At 45.3% G+C, this 17,761-nt stretch overlaps 1 protein-coding gene across 1 annotated transcript; it reads right to left on the bottom strand.

Annotated features, from left to right (window-relative positions):
- Window positions 1–2,972: 2,972 nt before the first annotated feature.
- hhla2b.1 (HERV-H LTR-associating 2b, tandem duplicate 1) lies at window positions 2,973–17,003 on the bottom strand. Its single transcript, XM_068582119.1, has 9 exons — window positions 16,942–17,003; window positions 15,006–15,205; window positions 9,881–10,009; window positions 9,593–9,802; window positions 7,269–7,553; window positions 6,433–6,764; window positions 5,963–6,065; window positions 4,918–4,977; window positions 2,973–4,159 (listed from the first exon to the last, which is right to left on the bottom strand). Exons 2-9 carry the CDS (start codon window positions 15,073–15,075, stop codon window positions 4,047–4,049), a joined length of 1,302 nt encoding a protein of 433 aa, XP_068438220.1. The 5' UTR covers window positions 15,076–15,205; window positions 16,942–17,003; the 3' UTR covers window positions 2,973–4,046.
- Window positions 17,004–17,761: the final 758 nt, after the last annotated feature.

Below are 17,761 nucleotides of genomic sequence, written 5' to 3'. Positions count from 1 at the left end.
CATCTTACATCTTAAAATTTTACTTAAAGAAGCTTCACAACAGCTGAGCGCTGCATCAGCCAGACGCAACCTAAACACTACTACATGGCTATAAATGGCTAATACAGCTCCAGGGTCTCCTCAACGCCCTGAACGCCTGTGTAGTGAAAATGCATGAAAATAAAAATGAATGCAAATAAATATGCAAGAAAATAAAAATACACAGAAATGCATGAAAATTAAATTGCATTAAAATGTGTAATATCTCATACAAACAGCTGCAGTAGAATTTTGGGACCTAACTCATAATTCCTATCAGGTTTCTCAAATTCTAGAATAACAGCTTGAAAGTGAAAACACTTTAATGTGACGAGTTCTTGATGTTCGTATTGTTTTCAGTATTCGCCGTGTTCCTCATACCGTAAACGTTTAAGGAGTAAAAGGACTCCTTGGTGCCGGCCTGGGTGCCGGCGTAGCACTTGTATTGGCCCTGGTCCTGGATCTTTACGGCCCTCAGCTGCAGCGAGGCGTTCCCCTCCACGGCCATCTGGTCCTTGAACAGCGACGTCCGGCCTCTGAAGCTCTGGTGCTGCAGCTCCAACTGGTCTTGCTGGTGGTAGAAAGAGTGCACCTGGTGTCCCGTCTTCGTCTGGATCCAGTGGATCACCAATTCCTTCCCGGGGTTGAAACTACACGGTAAGATGCAGCTGCCCTCGAAAATACAGGCCGCCGCATCTGTCAAGCAGCAGGGAAGAGACGTCCATCAGGGTTCAGTTCAGGGGGAAAAGTCTGATTATTTTAACTGTTTTCGCGCTCAAGAATATAGATCACACCAGTAGCGGGTTGTGCACTTTCTACCTGGGCCTTCTGTGCCGTCTGATATCTATATATCTATATATATTGTGATGGGATGCTGGGTAATTAACGGACTATGGATGTACTCACATCAACAAGAAGCAGTCCCATTTAGTGATCACAAAACATGACAAAACAATCCAACAAAACTGCGGCACTAAAACACTCAAGAGCACGAGCCACGATCAGAAGGAACGATTTTAACTATACAATAAAAACCAAAGACACATTAACACAACGCTACTGCAGATGTAAACCATGACCCGACACGGGATCACACTCATATGTCTGTTTACTGACGTCTGTGGCACGTGATTGGACGAGACGGTGGACAGCAGAGACGGACGAGCGTTGATGTATAACGGTGTGTCGTCTGCGTAATGAGAGACAGAGCAATACATTGTGTTGATGAATGAATGGATGAATAACGGGAACTAGTGGGAAAAAAACAATACTTTAACACTTCTGCCTCTTTGGTTATATTATATATATAATTAACAGGGTGGTGAACATGGCCTCATCTTGTCAGCTGGTCTGTAACGGAGCCTTTTCATTGGTCCATGAAGAATTTAAAAGGAGAAAGAAAAAGTTCATAAAACATCAAAACTTTTAAACGCTGGCAACATGAAAACCCTCTCTGAGACGAGAAGAAGCCGAGTGTGGATGTGACAAGTAGAAGCTCGAGTTGTTGTTCTTATGATGGCAATTGTGTTAAATAAAACACTCCTTAGGTGTGTGTGCCGGTGTGTGTGTGCAGGAATGTGTTCTGGCTCTGCAGCATTCCAACTGCGAGACATAATCTCCTGAATCATTTTTAGTTTCTCTTTTGTCTTTTGTCGTAATTCTTTAGTTTTTTAATCTATTCCAACACTCCAACATGGTGGAACACGTTCTCTTCACACTCTTTATTCATTCCAGGTGTTGAGGCGAGGACTTTGCTCTTTCATTCTCTTCAGTTTGAAAAAAAAAAGGGTTAATTCACCCACATGACACTACACACAAAAGTGAAAAGGTTTAAAACACGAGTGTGTGTGCTTTAGGTTCAGAGAAAGAGCAGGTGGGCGGTGAACCCAACACTCACCGGCTCCGTTACGCGTCCTCAGCAGTGTCAACAACACAAACAACACAATACGGTCCCACAACGCCATTCGCCTGCTAAGTGTGTCCTCAGTCATGATGTGAACAGCTGAGGCTAACTTTAGACTGCCAGAGCGCATGGGTGTGTGTGGAGGAATGTTTGTCGTGTCTGTGTGTGTGTCTGTGTGTGCGCGCGTGTGTGTGATTGTGTGTGTGCTAGGATAAAGGTCAAAAAAGATTAGAAATTGTTGCAAAACATTAACTGAAGGCTACAAAGTTTCAACTTTCACAAACAAATTAAAGCTGTTCAGATTTGAGATTTCTTCTCTCCTCTTACTTATTTTTTTTATTAGAAAGTATTTTAACTTCCACCACGAATGGAGGGCAACGATTCCCGCTACAGTTGCTCCTCATGTTTATGTTTTCCTGTCAAAAGTCCAACAACAAGTCACGGTTCAGTTCACGGTCGTTTTCCGTAAACTGTTTTTTCAAAAGGTCGAGGCTCAACTCACTTTAGTATTCAAAGACAAAAAACTTCATTACCCAGAATTCTTCCAAATTCCTTTCTCACTATCTTTTATTTACAGTGGAACAATAGTCTCAGTGTAGTCCTGGTCCTCTATAGTCTCTGTGTAGTCCTGGTCCTCTATAGTCTCTGTGTAGTCCTGGTCCTCTGTAGTCTCAGTGTAGTCCTGGTCCTCTATAGTCTCTGTGTAGTCCTGGTCCTCTATAGTCTCAGTGTAGTCCTGGTCCTCTGTAGTCTCAGTGTAGTCCTGGTCCTCTATAGTCTCAGTGTAGTCCTGGTCCTCTATAGTCTCAGTGTAGTCCTGGTCCTCTATAGTCTCAGTGTAGTCCTGGTCCTCTATAGTCTCAGTGTAGTCCTGGTCCGCATCCTTATTTAAGATTTTAAGATTAATGTAACTTCTCCCTCTGACTTCGTCTAAAAAACAGCTGCTGTCTGAGCACAAAAAGTACATTTTCTATGTTTTTCATGTAATTATGGTCTGGCACGTCTGCCCTGACCTCGAGACAGAAACCCTCAGACACACCCTTCAGTTGGTTAGTCTCCACTTTAATAACATCACTTTAATCATGACACATTTGGCGAAGAGGTGCAGTGCAGAGAGAAAGAGAAACGATTCAGTTTGCAGTTTAAATATCGACGACGTGGAACGTCGTTCAGTCACATTCGTGTTCATGGTGAACGCGCGGCCGCAGGCGGAAGAGTCCTTTAAGTTCAGCGAAGGTTCAAACAAAGTCTTTTATTTTGTAGATCCAGAGGCTACGAGAGGCTCTTCTTCTTCCTCCTCTTCTTCTTCACAAGCTTTCAGACGCAGCCTTTCGCGTCGCTTTCCCACCAGATGGTGCTGAGGACTCAGGATGTAAATCAGCAGCGCAAAAGTCTTTTTTCTACATTCCTGTTTCTCTTATGAAGAAACCGTGAGAACATAAAACTTTAAATAGGTATTTAAAAATGCTCGCTCATTTCTGAATAAAGGCCTCGTCACACCGTCACTTACACCTTATTAGTGGGTTCAAAATAACTGTTAACATTGTTAGCACTGACAGCACTTCTAACATTGTTAGCACTGTTAGATCCATTGGCACTGTTGACATTGTTAGCACTCATAGCACTGTTAACATTGTTAGCACTTTTAGATCCATTGGCACTGTTGACATTGTTAGCGCTAATAGCACTTTTAACATTGTTAGCACTAATAGCACTGTTGACATTGTTAGCACTCATAGCACTGTTAAAATTCTTAGCACTTTTAGCTCCATTGGCACTGTTAACATTGTTAGCACTTTTAGCTCCATTGCCACTGTTAACATTGTTAGCACTGTTGGCAGTAGCTCACTGAGCTGGGACATTTTTTTTGTGGGGGTCAGGAACTAAATCCAGTTTTCTGAATGGTTCCTGAAAAGGTTCCTGGCTTTAAAGTTCAGAACCCGTCTCCCTCTTCCATCGCTGCACTCGTCCGGGTCCACGAACCCGTCGTGAAGGCGCTTGAAGGTTTTCAGAGTTCCTGTTTTGACGCGTCAGAATGACGCAAAAGTACCAAATATGACAAAGTAGCAATTAAAATATACATTTCTGTTTCTACAAAGACGCGTTTGTGTTCGTCTGGCGAGTTTCAGGTTAACTGAGAGCCGTCCGGAGGCCCGACGGTCCGCTGGCCCGACGGTCCGCTGGCGCCCTCGACCGTCAGCGGGCTGCTCTCGGTCAGGATGCCGTCGGCCGGCGAGTCTGTGAGGAAGAGGACGAAGAAACCAAGGTCATGAATTTGAGCTTTACAAACCAACGCTGACGTTCCTCTACGTGCATCATTTACAATCACTTCCCATTTTATTGGGTCTCATTCGCTAAAATGCAAAGAGAAAGAAAACAAAGAGCAGATTTTAGAGAACAAAGTCAGTCACGCTATTAAATAAATGTTTTATTACGCACTATAATTAGCAGATGTGTGTTTATGTGTTAAAAGATAGAATTTAATGTACAAATACTGCTCAATAATACAAACAAAATGAATCCTGCTGCTTCAATTATTTGATTAATCAACAGAAAAACAATCGCCAATTTTTTTAAATAACCAATTTAAAAAGTTATTTTAACAATAAGAATGTTTTTTAGCCTCCCAAATTTAGATTTTTCGAGATTTTTTCTTTTTTTTGTCAAACAAAAGACATCTAAAGTCATAATCTTTCCCCCTTTTCACATTTTACAGACCAAAAGTATTAATCTAGAAAACTAATCGGCAGATGAGCCGATAATAACAAATAATCGTCGCGATATGTGAACGCTGCGTATGAATAATACATATGTGGACGCAAAATGAGGAGAATAATCTGAAAAGAATCTGCTTCATCCATTCAAACATTCAGGTTTATGTCGTGAAGATGCAATAATGCAATAATAACCATGAGAGGAATGTGTTGCTCTGGCTCCCCCTGGTGGTCAGGGTCAGGAGGTGCACCTCATTACATTACATACGGTGAAGCACCGACCTTTGACCTGGTGCAGCTCCATCACCTCCTCGGGGTCCTTTCTGGTCTTGGCGGCGCCTCCTGAGGACCAATCAGAGACGAGAGGGATTCATTACAGCTTCACTGATACTGAACTGTGATGCTGAATTTAAAAAAATTCTGCTTGGGGATTAATGAAGTACATATCTATCTATCGCGTGTTCTGGAGGTTTTTTTCTCGATGTTCCTGTTTTTGATTGTTTTTGATCGTTTAGTGAACGCCTACTTTTCCTAGAGTGAATCCGGCGACAGCAGCTGTGACCCGGAAGTAAATAAAAAGTAAATACTGTAAACTGGTGTGACGGGTTCAGGTGGGTGTTCACTGACAGTTATTATGATATTTACCCATTATTCATTCATTCTTACTTTCACTGTACAGTGAAATCTCCTGTTCTATTCATGATTACACACACAGGCACACACACATACACTGACACATGCACACACACATACACACACGTACACTCACACATGACCACACATGTACACACACACTTTCTGCTATAATTTCATTTTTTCTTATAATTTTCCAACAGAATTAAATTGTTTAAAGTTTTTTTTCTTCAGTTTTCTTCATTTTATTTCTCAGCATTCAACAAGCAGCTGAAGGTCAGAAGTACGTTTAGTGAAGTGGAATCTTCATGTGCTTCAACATGTGAATCATCAACATAATAAACATTTTATTTAATATTACTGTCACACTGAGGAGCATTCCAGTTCTTATATTTAATAAAGAACATTTAGATGATTAAACTTCTTCTTTTACTGAAGTTAGATTTTGAAATCAGAGTTTCATCTTTAATCAAAACGTTTACTGCATTACATCGTCCTGTAAGATGAGCTTCTTTCTCATCCTCTGCCAACAAACAAAGAAACAAACATGGTAAACTTTATTACTACGACTGAAGGTCAAAGTCACGTCTGTGTGTGTGTGTGTGTGTGTGTGTGTGTGTGTGTGTGTTTGTGTGTCAGGCGGTCTTCTCTTTGCGACTCAGAGTCCACATCTGCTGGCGGCCATGTTGTTTACCTTTCAGCTTCTTGTAGACCAGCAGGCCGACCAGAGCCGCCACCAGTCCGGCCAGCACCAGCCCCACCGTCCACCAGTAAGACGGCTGCTCCGAGCTGCTGCGCTCAGCTGCACGGGAAACAAATACACATTAATAACACAATATATATATATATATATAAATATACATTTATAATATCAGCTGCTGGTTTGAATGAGTTCTTCTTAATGTTCCAACAGCAGTAACATTTTGTATAAAGTCACTATGAGGAACTTTAATGTTGTGTTGTTTCTGGCGCCCCCTGTGGACTAAAGAGGTAGTGTCTCTGAGGACCAGGGTCCCTTTAGAAAACCTCTCATTCAACTGCAGCAAGATCTGACAGTCTGTAGAGGACTAGGACTAGAGGACTTCACTGAATGTGGATTATTCCGCCGCAGAAAATAGTCCCCTAACAACCGGCTCTACTTCCTGGTTTCCCGTGATCGGCGGCCTCACCTGCGGGGTCGTCGATGGTGACGTCGCTGCGCTCCGTGTGCGTCTTGTGCGGCAGCGAGAACACGCATGTGTAGCGGCCCGTGTGCCGCTCCTGCTTGGGGTCCATGAGCCGCAGGGACCCGTCCCCGAACGGGACCCTGAACCCGTCCAGCTCCACGTGCTCGTCCCACGGCGGCGAGGACACGCTGGCCCCCGAGCGGCTGTCGTAGGTCAGGATGTGGGCGGAGTCTTTGCCGGTGGAGAAGCTCCACAGGAGGAAAGGTGTGTTCAGGTAAGGAGGAGCGAAGCAGGGGAGGGTCAGGTCTCTGCCTGCTGCGCCTCTGATGGCTGCAGACACACAACTCCACAGTCAGAACGCAACGCAGCAAACACTAAAATATGGATTTTTTTTTTTTTTACTGTATTCATGATTGACAGGAAGAAATAATATTTGTATAATATATTATAATAAAGATGTACTCTGAATATTCACTGTGAGACTTTATACACACACACACGTACACACACATGTACACACATATGTAGACACACATGCACACACACACACACATGTGCACACACATGTACACACACGTGTACACACACATACACACACATGCAAACACGTGCACACTTACCCACGTGCACACACCTACACACACATGCACACACACACACACACACACACACACACACACACACACACACACACACACACACACACACACACATACACTTATATAAAGACCAAATGGGTGTTTTAAAAACATGAGCAGTGTGTGTGTGTGTGTGTGTGTGTGTGTGTGTGCATCTTCTTCCACACACCACCCCCTGCAGTAAGAGTGTGTGTACCTCTCTCCCTGAGCGAGGCGGTCCAGTCCGGGCCCCCGTAGGAGGTCGTGACCTTGCAGATGTAGACGAGGTCGGGCTGGCCGTCCAGCCTCTTGAGGCGGCTGTCCAGCGCGTACAGGCCCTGCTTGTCGGCCATGATGCGCGTGACGGGCCGCAGGTCCACGAAGGTCTGCGGCTCGGTGGCCCAGGAGACCCGCGGCGCCGGGAACACGCCGCCGGCCGTGCACTTCATCTCCTCGTAGCCGCTGAGCCGGGACAGCTCCAGAGACAGGGCTCTGATGGGTGCTGCACACACACACACACACACACACACACACACACACACACACGCGCACACACACATATTTTTCAATGTGGTTTTAACACGTTTGTTTTTTTTCCTGACTCCTGTGCAACACTTTGGGACCTTTTAATCTGAAAAGTGCAAAAATAAATCAACTTTACACACACACACACACACACACACACACACACACACACACACACATAGCCAACACAAAAACACACACACGTCCACACACGCACACACACACACACACACAGAGACACACGCAGTCACACACACACATAGACACACACACACACACACACACACACACAGACACAGACACACAGACACGCTCACACACACACACACACACACACACACAAATATTTCCCAGCATTCCCTGATGACAGGTCTAAATGTCAGCTCCGGCTTTAGCTCCATCGACCTCACGCTGATAACAACGAGCTCAGCGAACACAATGCAACGGCTCCAAAACACTGACATTCTTCACTTAATTAAAAGCCTGGAAAAGGCCGTCTGGGAGGAATAAATACTGGCAGAGACATCAGAGAGGCTCAAAGTCATTTAGAAGTAATTATACACCTGATATTTAGAGTGAAAACAGGGAATTACTGTTAAAAAACAGAGTTAAGAAGCTGCAGCCGCGCAGACGCCTCTGAGACGCTGCGCTACGTCTCTAGCCGGCTAACGTGCTAACGTTTACTGATGTTTGGAAGAACAGGAAGTTAGCGTTAGCATCGGTTCCTTCCACCCATTTATTTGTATTATTACAGAAAATAAGAAAACAAATAAACATGTATGATTCTTACAGGTTAAATTAATCCAGATAATCTTCACTAATGAACCTTTAATGATGTTTGAAGTGTAAAGTAAGACGCTAACGTTAGCCTATAGAGAAGCTCCACCTCGGTCACAAGACCTCACGTCTCCTCCACTAAGCCGAAGGAGACTAGAGTCCTAGTGAGGACGCTTAGTCGTCTCCTTCAGACTCTTTTTTTTTTTGAGACACGTAAAAGCTTTTAATTTCACCAGAGGGGCGTTTACCAGCCGGATTTATTTCAGAGAACTAAACGTTAAAGTCTCTTCAGCGCGTTAATCACAGACCTGATTTCAGACGTCTAACCAGAAACACATTGACTTCCAGACGAGGAAACAGGAAGTGACTCCATGCTGCAGCTGTGAGGCTGAAGCACCTTTTTGGCAAATCGGGATAAATGAGATTGAAGGAAGCCGTTGTGCTGCGTGCAGCAGGAGATCAGATCGCTGTGTTCCCAAGAAAGCACATAAATAAAAAGTACAATCTCGAAATAAATGTCCGTTAAGTCTCTTTGGTTGCAGGAGGTTCGTCTGGAAGTTCAGACCAAAGAATCCAGACGTATAAACTCGGCGTCTGGTGTTGTCACTCAAATAGAACTGAAACCTCCAGGCTGTCCTCTTTAAAACAACACCAGTTTATTTGGCCCGTAAAAACACAGCAGCTGCTCTTGTGTTGGGCTCATGGAGGGTTAGCCGTCACATTGAACCACACCTGGAACCGGCCGACTGGGAGCTTTAGAGATTACAGCTCACAGTTTGTCGTGAATAACGGCAGTAAGCCGGGCATGTCTTTAGCCCCGCCCCTTCCTGTGTGTCCTGATGCGACCTTATTTCTTCGTCAACGAATTACACACACGCGTCAGTTTAAAAACTAGTTTTACACGTCTCATTTAGCCTTCGTAGATTTGTCGCAATTTCGTTTGGCTTTGCGTGAAACCGCTGCTTGAACGTCGTACATGTCCGTCAGCTCGTCGTGCTAGCCAGCCAGCTAGCCAACGAGCTAACATTGCTATGTTTCAAACGTGGCGTCGTGAGAACATCCTGGTACTCAACACACAGTACTACCTGGCTAGCACGTAGCTTCACTTACCTTTTTTTATTACGTACTATACGATACTTTCTTGACGTGCAAAATCTTTTAAATTGAGAATCGGGATCATTCGTAAAACCGCACCAAACGTTTTTCACCCTCAAGGTGTTCTCTTCGCCGTGAGCTCACCTGCGACCTTCACGATGACCTTGGCGTTGTGTTCGCCCTGCGAGGTGAGCACGTGACACCTGTACGTGCCTCTGTCCTTCAGGCTGCTCCTCCTGAGGATCAGCGTGGCGTTCCCGCGGGATATCAACTTCTGAAAAACTGAGGCGCGGCCGGCGACCTGCTCGTGCTCGAAGAACTCCTCCTCCTCGCTGCTGTCGGCGGAGTCGCTGCCTTCGTCCTTGCTGCCGCCGTCTTCGTCCTTATTGCCGCCGTCTTCGTCCTTGACGCCCCCGTCTTTGTCCTTGACGCCGCCGTCTTCCCGCTCAAACTTGTACACCATCACTTCCTGTCTGAACCACTCGATGGTCTCCTTGCTGCCCGGCTGGAAGCTGCAGGGCAGCGCGCACTCCTCCGAGATGACGCACGTCACCATGGCGTCTGAAACGAGAACAGGTGAGTCCAGGTGAGAGACTGTGACGTCGAGGGTGTAACATTTAGAGGGGTCTAGTGGCAGAAATGGAATATGATATGTTTACATATGTTTTGTTAAGTCTATAATCACCTAAAAAAAAGAATCATTGTGTTTTCGTTAGCTTAGAATGAGCCGTTTGTATCCACATATATAAAGCGAAGACCGCCATGTTTCTACGGTGGCCTAAATTCACTCGACCCCTTGGATTAAAATCATTAAAACAGGAACATTTATTCGTTGCAAGGAAGGAGCAGAGTCTAAAGTACAACGTGTTAGACTAATTGCATATCCAAGACTGCTCAAAGATCTCTCAAAGGACCAAATACTCATCATGACCCACGAACAGAAACCCTCATGACGTCTTCGGCCTCATCGTGAACCTTTCCCCTCGTCCCATAGAGCGGTTTGCAAGAAATGGTCATTTGATAACAAAGGAACTGCTCGTTCTTTCAGACAGAGACACACAGATTCAGTCTCCCTGCTACCAGGAGACATGTTGAGTTTGTGTGTGAGATTAAACAGAGACAGTGAGATGAGAAGTCTGAATATGGCAGTGAAACAGTAACTGATTAAGTGTAAATAAGTTTTTCTTCCAACAAACGGACAAACACCGGCTCCGCGTCGAGACTTTTGAGTTCTTTTGCACTCGGCACAGCAAAGAAGTTTCCGTTGGCTGCAGCATCGCCACTAGATGGCGCCAAATCCTCCACACCGGCCCTTTAAATGTGTGTTTGTATATCAGTGAAGTTTCTGAGGTTGTTCAACTTTTGGAGTTTAAGACCATGAAGGACAAATGTCTCCTCACACAAGGTACCCTCACACAACTTTACATTACACAACGTATCCTCACACAACATTACATTACACAACGTATCCTCACACAAGGTTTAATAAAAGATCGTGAAATACTTAGGTTTAGAAAAAATACACAAACACGCTCACACACACACACACACGCTCACATGCTCAAACACACACAAAGACACACACGGTCACACACACAAACACATAAACACACACACATGCGCTCGCACACACACACACAGTAATAACTCTGTTGTCGTAGTTCCCATGAAACCGGTGAGTTTCACAGTGATGACTGGGTGAATCCTTCACCCTAAACTTCCCTTTGTTGCCACACACCCTGGTGAGTGACGCGTCTTTCACCCTCAACAGGAAGTCAAACCGAATTCTTGGAAAACACACATTTACAGTTCGTACAGGCTTCCTTGGCACAATAAGAGAAGCTGATAACCAGTCAGATTGGAAACAGACATGAAACATTATGAAAACACAACAACAGTGTTGTTGATGTCGCCGATAGAATTACTTCAGTTTGTGTTTAATGTGTGAAAAAAAAAAATATATATATATATACAAATACCAAGCATAAAACTGAACGACTACATCTAGTAAAACCTGTTTCATTGTATTATTTTCATCTTTTATTCAAGCGTGCTTAAGCACTTTTGGCCAAACCCTAAAAGTGATGTAATCCCAGGTGACAGGTGTGAAAGGATTTATTATTGAGGTGAGGAAGTCAAATGTTCCAGTAAGGAGTCTCTAGCAGTTTATGAAAAGTTTAAATATTCTCTTTCTGAGCCACCGCTCGTCAAAGTGCCCGCCAATCAAAATCAAGCAAGAGGCGGGCTCTCCCAGCCCTTTAGCGCTGGCTCAAGGACACAATTATTCCGACAAGTTCAACATTTCCTCCAGAGTAGAGTCTGGAGTATCTGCCTCCCTTCACGTCACCGTTCCACCATCTGATTTGTTCTTGTTCAGGTCAAGTCTCCTTCTTGGCCGGCATTGAACGTCCTTGGCAAGTCACGTCATGTTTGGCTGACATTCATTTACATCCGAGCATATCATTTTACCGCCTGTGTGCAAACACCACCAAGGACCGACTCCCCTGGTTGTATAGAAGTCTATGCTTCATGTGTTAAAGCTGCATTCTCTCTCCTGACCACCAGGGGGCGACTCCTCTGGTTGTATAGAAGTCTATGCTTCATGTGTTAAAGCTGCATTCTCTCTCCTGACCACCAAGGACCGACTCCCCTGGTTGTATAGAAGTCTATGCTTCATGTGTTAAAGCTGCATTCTCTCTCCTGACCACCAGGGGGCGACTCCTCTGGTTGTATAGAAGTCTATGCTTCATGTGTTAAAGCTGCATTCTCTCTCCTGACCACCAGGGGGCGACTCCTCTGGTTGTATAGAAGTCTATACTTCATGTGTTAAAGCTGCATTCTCTCTCCTGACCACCAGGGGGCAGTTTATATGTATGATTTTCGTATTTCCTGCTCAAACAGCCATGGTTTGATTGATCACTTCTTCCTCATGATTGGACATGGAGTGACGCCCTTGGGGCCTAAATACTTCCACAGCCAGCTGTTAAAAAGCAAAACCACAGATTATTCCTGAAGAAAACAAATCAAAGAAGATCCTCCTTTTCAGGGCGACGGTTGCAGCCAGAAGTGGAATCAGATTGTTGGGCTCGGTGCCAACGTGTCCGTGTGTTTTTTTGGTGTTGCACATGCGCGTGTTTGCGTGCGTGGCAGTTACTGGCAGAACAACACATGAACGGCTGCAGGGATTAATCGTCATTTCTTCGCGGTACGAATCTCGCCGCCGGCGATCAGCTGTTCCCCTCTTCTCATGAACCTCGGCTCAGCGGTGACTCACACCTGCAGAGAGACGCTCGCCTGACAGCCAGGTGTCTGTACGTTGTCGTAGCGTACGCCGTCGTGCCCTTGCGGAACGTCTTTGTGCTATCTGAGCTGAGCAAACACAGGTTTTTCTTCAAGGCGGCACGACAAAGTGCGGAGCGCTGACGTCACACACGCGCCTCAGAGTCCGTTCCAGTGATAAAGAAGCAGATGAGTGCTTACAGAGGAGATTACAGGCACTGGTGACTGCACAATCTTGATAACTTTGCAGCCCACGAACAAAAAAAAACTCAACGCTGTTTGACGCGCAAACATCGTCCAAAGACGAGTCGAGTCTGAAAGCTGATGAAAGTATAAAGTTCCCGCCACAGAGATCGACTCGGTTGGGATGAAATACAACGAAACAACATCGTGAGTTACGTTTTCAAAGGAAACTTTTAAAGCTTAAGTTTTGTTTTTTGTTTCAATTTCGGACACGTGTGCGCGTTAAAGGCGACGCACCCCGCCGTGTTAATCCGGACAGATTAACTGACAGTTTGCAGGCGAGACAGAGATGAATGTGAGGATCAGACTCGGGCGTTCGTCCAAGAGGTCGCCGCTGGTTTTCCATGTAAAACTAGAAGTAAACGTTGATCTAGTCACCCGAGTCGTTAGTCATGTGACTTGTGTCATTTTTATTTACCTGAGTCGTTAAGTAAAATGTCATTTAGCTGATTCTTTTATCCAAAGCGATTTACTTATGTGTGTGTATAGATGGATGGATGGATGGATAGATATACCCCACAGACATAGCAATTTGGGGTTAAGTGTCTTGCTCAAGGACACGGACCAGCGGAGCCAGGGCTCGAACCACTAACCACTGAGCCGCAGTCACCCGCTAGAGTCGTCGGAGTCATCGAATCGTTAGTCACATGACTCGTTAGTCCAGGAATGGTTGACGTTGTCTTTCTGAGCCGTTGGTCACGTGACTTGTGCGATCGTTGCGTACGTAGTGAAGTTCCACCGACGCTGGTTCCCTGAACCTAACGAGGTCTTGTTCCCTGAACCTAACGAGGTCTTGTTCCCTGAACCTAAAGAGGTCTTGTTCCCTGAACCTAACGAGGTCTTGTTCCCTGAACCTAAAGAGGTCTTGTTCCCTGAACCTAAAGAGGTCTTGTTCCCTGAACCTAACGAGGTCTTGTTCCCTTAACCTAACGAGGTCTTGTTCCCTGAACCTAAAGAGGTCTTGGTCCCTGAACCTAAAGAGGTCTTGGTCCCTGAACCTAAAGAGGTCTTGTTCCCTGAACCTAAAGAGGTCTTGTTCCCTGAACCTAAAGAGGTCTTGTTCCCTGAACCTAAAGAGGTCTTGTTCCCTGAACCTAACGACGTCTTGTTCCCTGAACCTAAAGAGGTCTTGTTCCCTGAACCTAAAGAGGTCTTGTTCCATAAACCTAAAGAGGTCTTGTTCCCTGAACCTAACGACGTCTTGTTCCCTGAACCTAACGACGTCTTGTTCCCTGAACCTAAAGAGGTCTTGTTCCCTGAACCTAAAGAGGTCTTGTTCCCTGAACCTAAAGAGGTCTTGTTCCCTGAACCTAAAGAGGTCTTGTTCCCTGAACCTAAAGAGGTCTTGTTCCCTGAACCTAACGAGGTCTTGTTCCCTTAACCTAACGAGGTCTTGTTCCCTTAACCTAACGAGGTCTTGTTCCCTTAACCTAACGAGGTCTTGTTCCCTGAACCTAAAGAGGTCTTGTTCCCTGAACCTAAAGAGGTCTCGGTCCCTGAACCTAAAGAGGTCTTGGTCCCTGAACCTAAAGAGGTCTTGTTCCCTGAACCTAAAGAGGTCTTGTTCCCTGAACCTGAAGAGGTCTTGTTCCCTGAACCTGAAGAGGTCTTGTTCCCTGAACCTAAAGAGGTCTTGTTCCCTGAACCTAACTTTCATCTCCTCTGGATTTGGATCCAAACTCACTATTCTGAGTGTCTGTGTGTGAACATCCAGCACATTTCCTCCTCTCCGTTCCTCCATCAGCGAGGGTTAATCGTTCCTTGAACTCTCAGGGACGACGGACAGAACTGCACACAGATGTTCTCCTCCACAGTCCAGCTGTTTGAAACGTTTCACACCTGACGCCAGGATTTTGAAAAAGCCGGGTAAATTCGGGACGGTTCTCGAAGGTAAAACAAAGACAACCCGCTTCCTCTGCGACGAAGAGAGATTATATTCTGTGTCTCGGGTTCCTCGCCAAGAACCTTTTGAATTCTTTGTGCGGCTCGCCGGTGGATCGGCGAGCCGCACAAAGAGCCGCCTGTTGTGTCTCACCTGGCGTTTTGTCCTGCGCGGCGAAGCCGACCCAGAGCAGCAGACAGGCCCAGCTCTGTACGGCGGCCATGACGGGCTCCTCCTCAGTGCTGCACACGGAGAGCAGAGCGTCTGCAGGCCATGCCGAGGGTTTCCACTTGTCTTCCTCCCCCCCGCTGTCCCGCTCTCTTCCGGCAGGTTTTTCCTTTCCTTGGATCTCTCTGGGTGGGTTCAGCATCACAGACACAGGAGAGCGAGAGAGAGAGCGAGAGAAAGAAAAGAGAAGAACAAGAAGCATAATTAGAGACACATTCAAGTGGACACAAAGATATACGATGAGAAACGTGAGCGAGCGCGTGCAGCCGGAGGGCTGATCCAGGATTTGTCCTTTTCATCGCAAGAATAAAAAAGAAATCAAAGTCAGATTTGCAGCTGGACTCTTCCCTCCAAAACAAAGTCTAGAAAAGCCCTTTTTCTTTTCTTCTCCGGCCGCATCTCATCCTCGTCTTATCTCTCTCCGACGAGCGGAGGGAAGAGGAAGAGGACGAAGAGGAAGAGGACTCGCGTTATCGCCGCCACGCTACATGAGCTCCGAGAAAACAAACAGCTGAATCTGCTACTCGACCGAGGAGAGGATGAACGGATCAGTGGAGCGGAAACACACAAGAAGAAGAAGAAGAAGAAGAAGAATCTTTGTGTCTCTCAGAGAGCAAAACTCTAGGATATCTGTTTTATGATCTCTGCTGCAATCGGCTCCAAACTTTTAAATATTATTTCGTCACCTTTTATTTGTTTCCTTCATCTTACTTTCTGCTCTCTTTGAGTCTCTTTGATCTCCACCTGACAGCTTTGATTTATTATATTTTTAAATGCGCCGTGAGAAAGTTTCAGGTGAATAAATTCCTTATAAATTAATAATTAATCTAAAATAAAAACACCTGCAGAGCTTTATTACCATTTATTACTCACGGCTCCTTGACCTTTTATCTTCTCCCTTTCAACATTTATTAATATTTACTACAACCACCACTCTGTGACCTCTGACCTCTGACCTCACGCTGCTGGAGACGTTAAAGCAGCACAGAGAGAAGCTCTCAAACACACATTACTGTTTATTCTGTATTAGTAACACGCTTATTAATAACACGCTTATTATTAACACACTTACTAATAACACACTTATTAGTAACATGCGTATTAATAACACGCTTATTAAGACTCTGACCTCAGCTTCTGTTCCAGCTTATTTTTAAGTGTTGACTCACAAACACATACACACGCTCACACACAGACGCACACTCATACACACACAAAAACACACACGCTCTCTCATACAGACACGCGCACACACACACATGCTCTCTCTCTCTCACACACACATGCTCTCACACACACACACACACACACACACAGACTCTCAGGTTCTTGACATTTTAAACATATATTTTATGGAGCGACACATCTTCATCTTCCTCATCATCTTCATTTATATCCAGAACAACAAGAACAAAGAAACATATTTAACTCTTCAGGTGTGAAAATAATGACAGCTCTCCGTAACGTGTGTGTGTGTGTGTGTATGTGTGTGTGAACTGGATACAAAGCATCCTGTCTAATCACCAACATGAGTTGACATCTCATCTCTTTATGAATGAAATGTGAGTTTCTGATGTTTCTGCGCAGCTTTGCTACGACGTCACAACATCGATCCTGTAGAAGATATTCAGGACCTGGAGTCTCTAACACGTTCATGTCTTTATGTTCAGAGAGTCAGAGAGATATTCAGGACCTGGAGTCTCTAACACGTTCATGTCTTTATGTTCAGAGAGTCAGAGAGATATTCAGGACCTGGAGTCTCTAACACGTTCATGTCTTTATGTTCAGAGAGTCAGAGAGATATTCAGGACCTGGAGTCTCTAACACGTTCATGTCTTTATGTTCAGAGAGAGTTACTCACAGGAGCAGCAGCTGTTTGAAGTCCTGCTGTCACACGATGCCGATGGGAAATGTGCTGCTCACATGCCGGGAACGCCGACACTGCTCACTGTGACTCAGCTGGAGCGCTAATGAACGGAGGAGGAGGACGAAGAGGAGGAAGAGGAAGAAGAGGAAGAGGAGAAGAAGAAGAAGTAGAAGGGATCCTGTTGCCTCCTGAGGCTGAGAGAGTGCCAGCCTGACTGGATCAACAGGTTTCACTACACACACACACACACACACACACACACACACACTCACACACACACACACACCCTCTGAATGGGAGGAGTTTGGTTAGGATTGGCAAACACGCACACTCTCATACACTCACACACACACATACACACACACACACTCACACACACACACACACACGCGCCCTCTCACACACTCTCACACACACACTCACACACGCGCCCTCTCACACACTCTCACACACACACACACACACACACACCCTCTGAATGGGAGGAGTTTGGTTGGGATTGGCAAACACGCACACTCTCATACACTCACACACACACATACACACACACACACTCACACACACACACACATACATGTCAGCTGGGTTTTCTTTCAAAGTGCAGATCAATTTTAGTTTGTGTCGCGTGTCTCTGAGCCGACCCACACACTTTACTACACACACACACACACACACACACACACACACACACACACACACGCGCAGGAGGTCAAATCATAATAATAATTTCAAAAAAAGTGTGTGTGTGTGATGTGTTTGTCGTCTCTCAGCTGGAAACAAACCCAGATGAGTTTTTTAGCTGTTCAAGGAGCGG

This window comes from Clinocottus analis, unplaced genomic scaffold (assembly GCF_023055335.1).
Source record: "Clinocottus analis isolate CAN_PGR_092001 unplaced genomic scaffold, fCliAna1.0.p SCAF_18, whole genome shotgun sequence".
Classification (NCBI taxonomy): Eukaryota; Metazoa; Chordata; class Actinopteri; order Perciformes; family Cottidae; genus Clinocottus; species Clinocottus analis.
The sequence above is the reverse complement of the archived record's forward strand: the minus strand, read 5'-3'. Positions and strand labels throughout refer to the sequence as shown.

What these genes read in the sequence shown, in the direction of transcription:
- hhla2b.1 (XM_068582119.1), bottom strand. Translation starts at nt 15,075, where the DNA reads ATGGCCGCCGTACAGAGCTGGGCCTGTCTGCTGCTCTGGGTCGGCTTC. An exon ending in GTTTGAGCGGGAAGACGGCG is followed by an intron (nt 9,803 to 9,880) that starts GCGTCAAGGACA and finishes GCAAGGACGAAG; the next exon opens with GCAGCGACTCCGCCGACAGC. An exon ending in GGTCATCGTGAAGGTCGCAG is followed by an intron (nt 7,554 to 9,592) that starts GTGAGCTCACGG and finishes GTGTGTGTGCAG; the next exon opens with CACCCATCAGAGCCCTGTCT.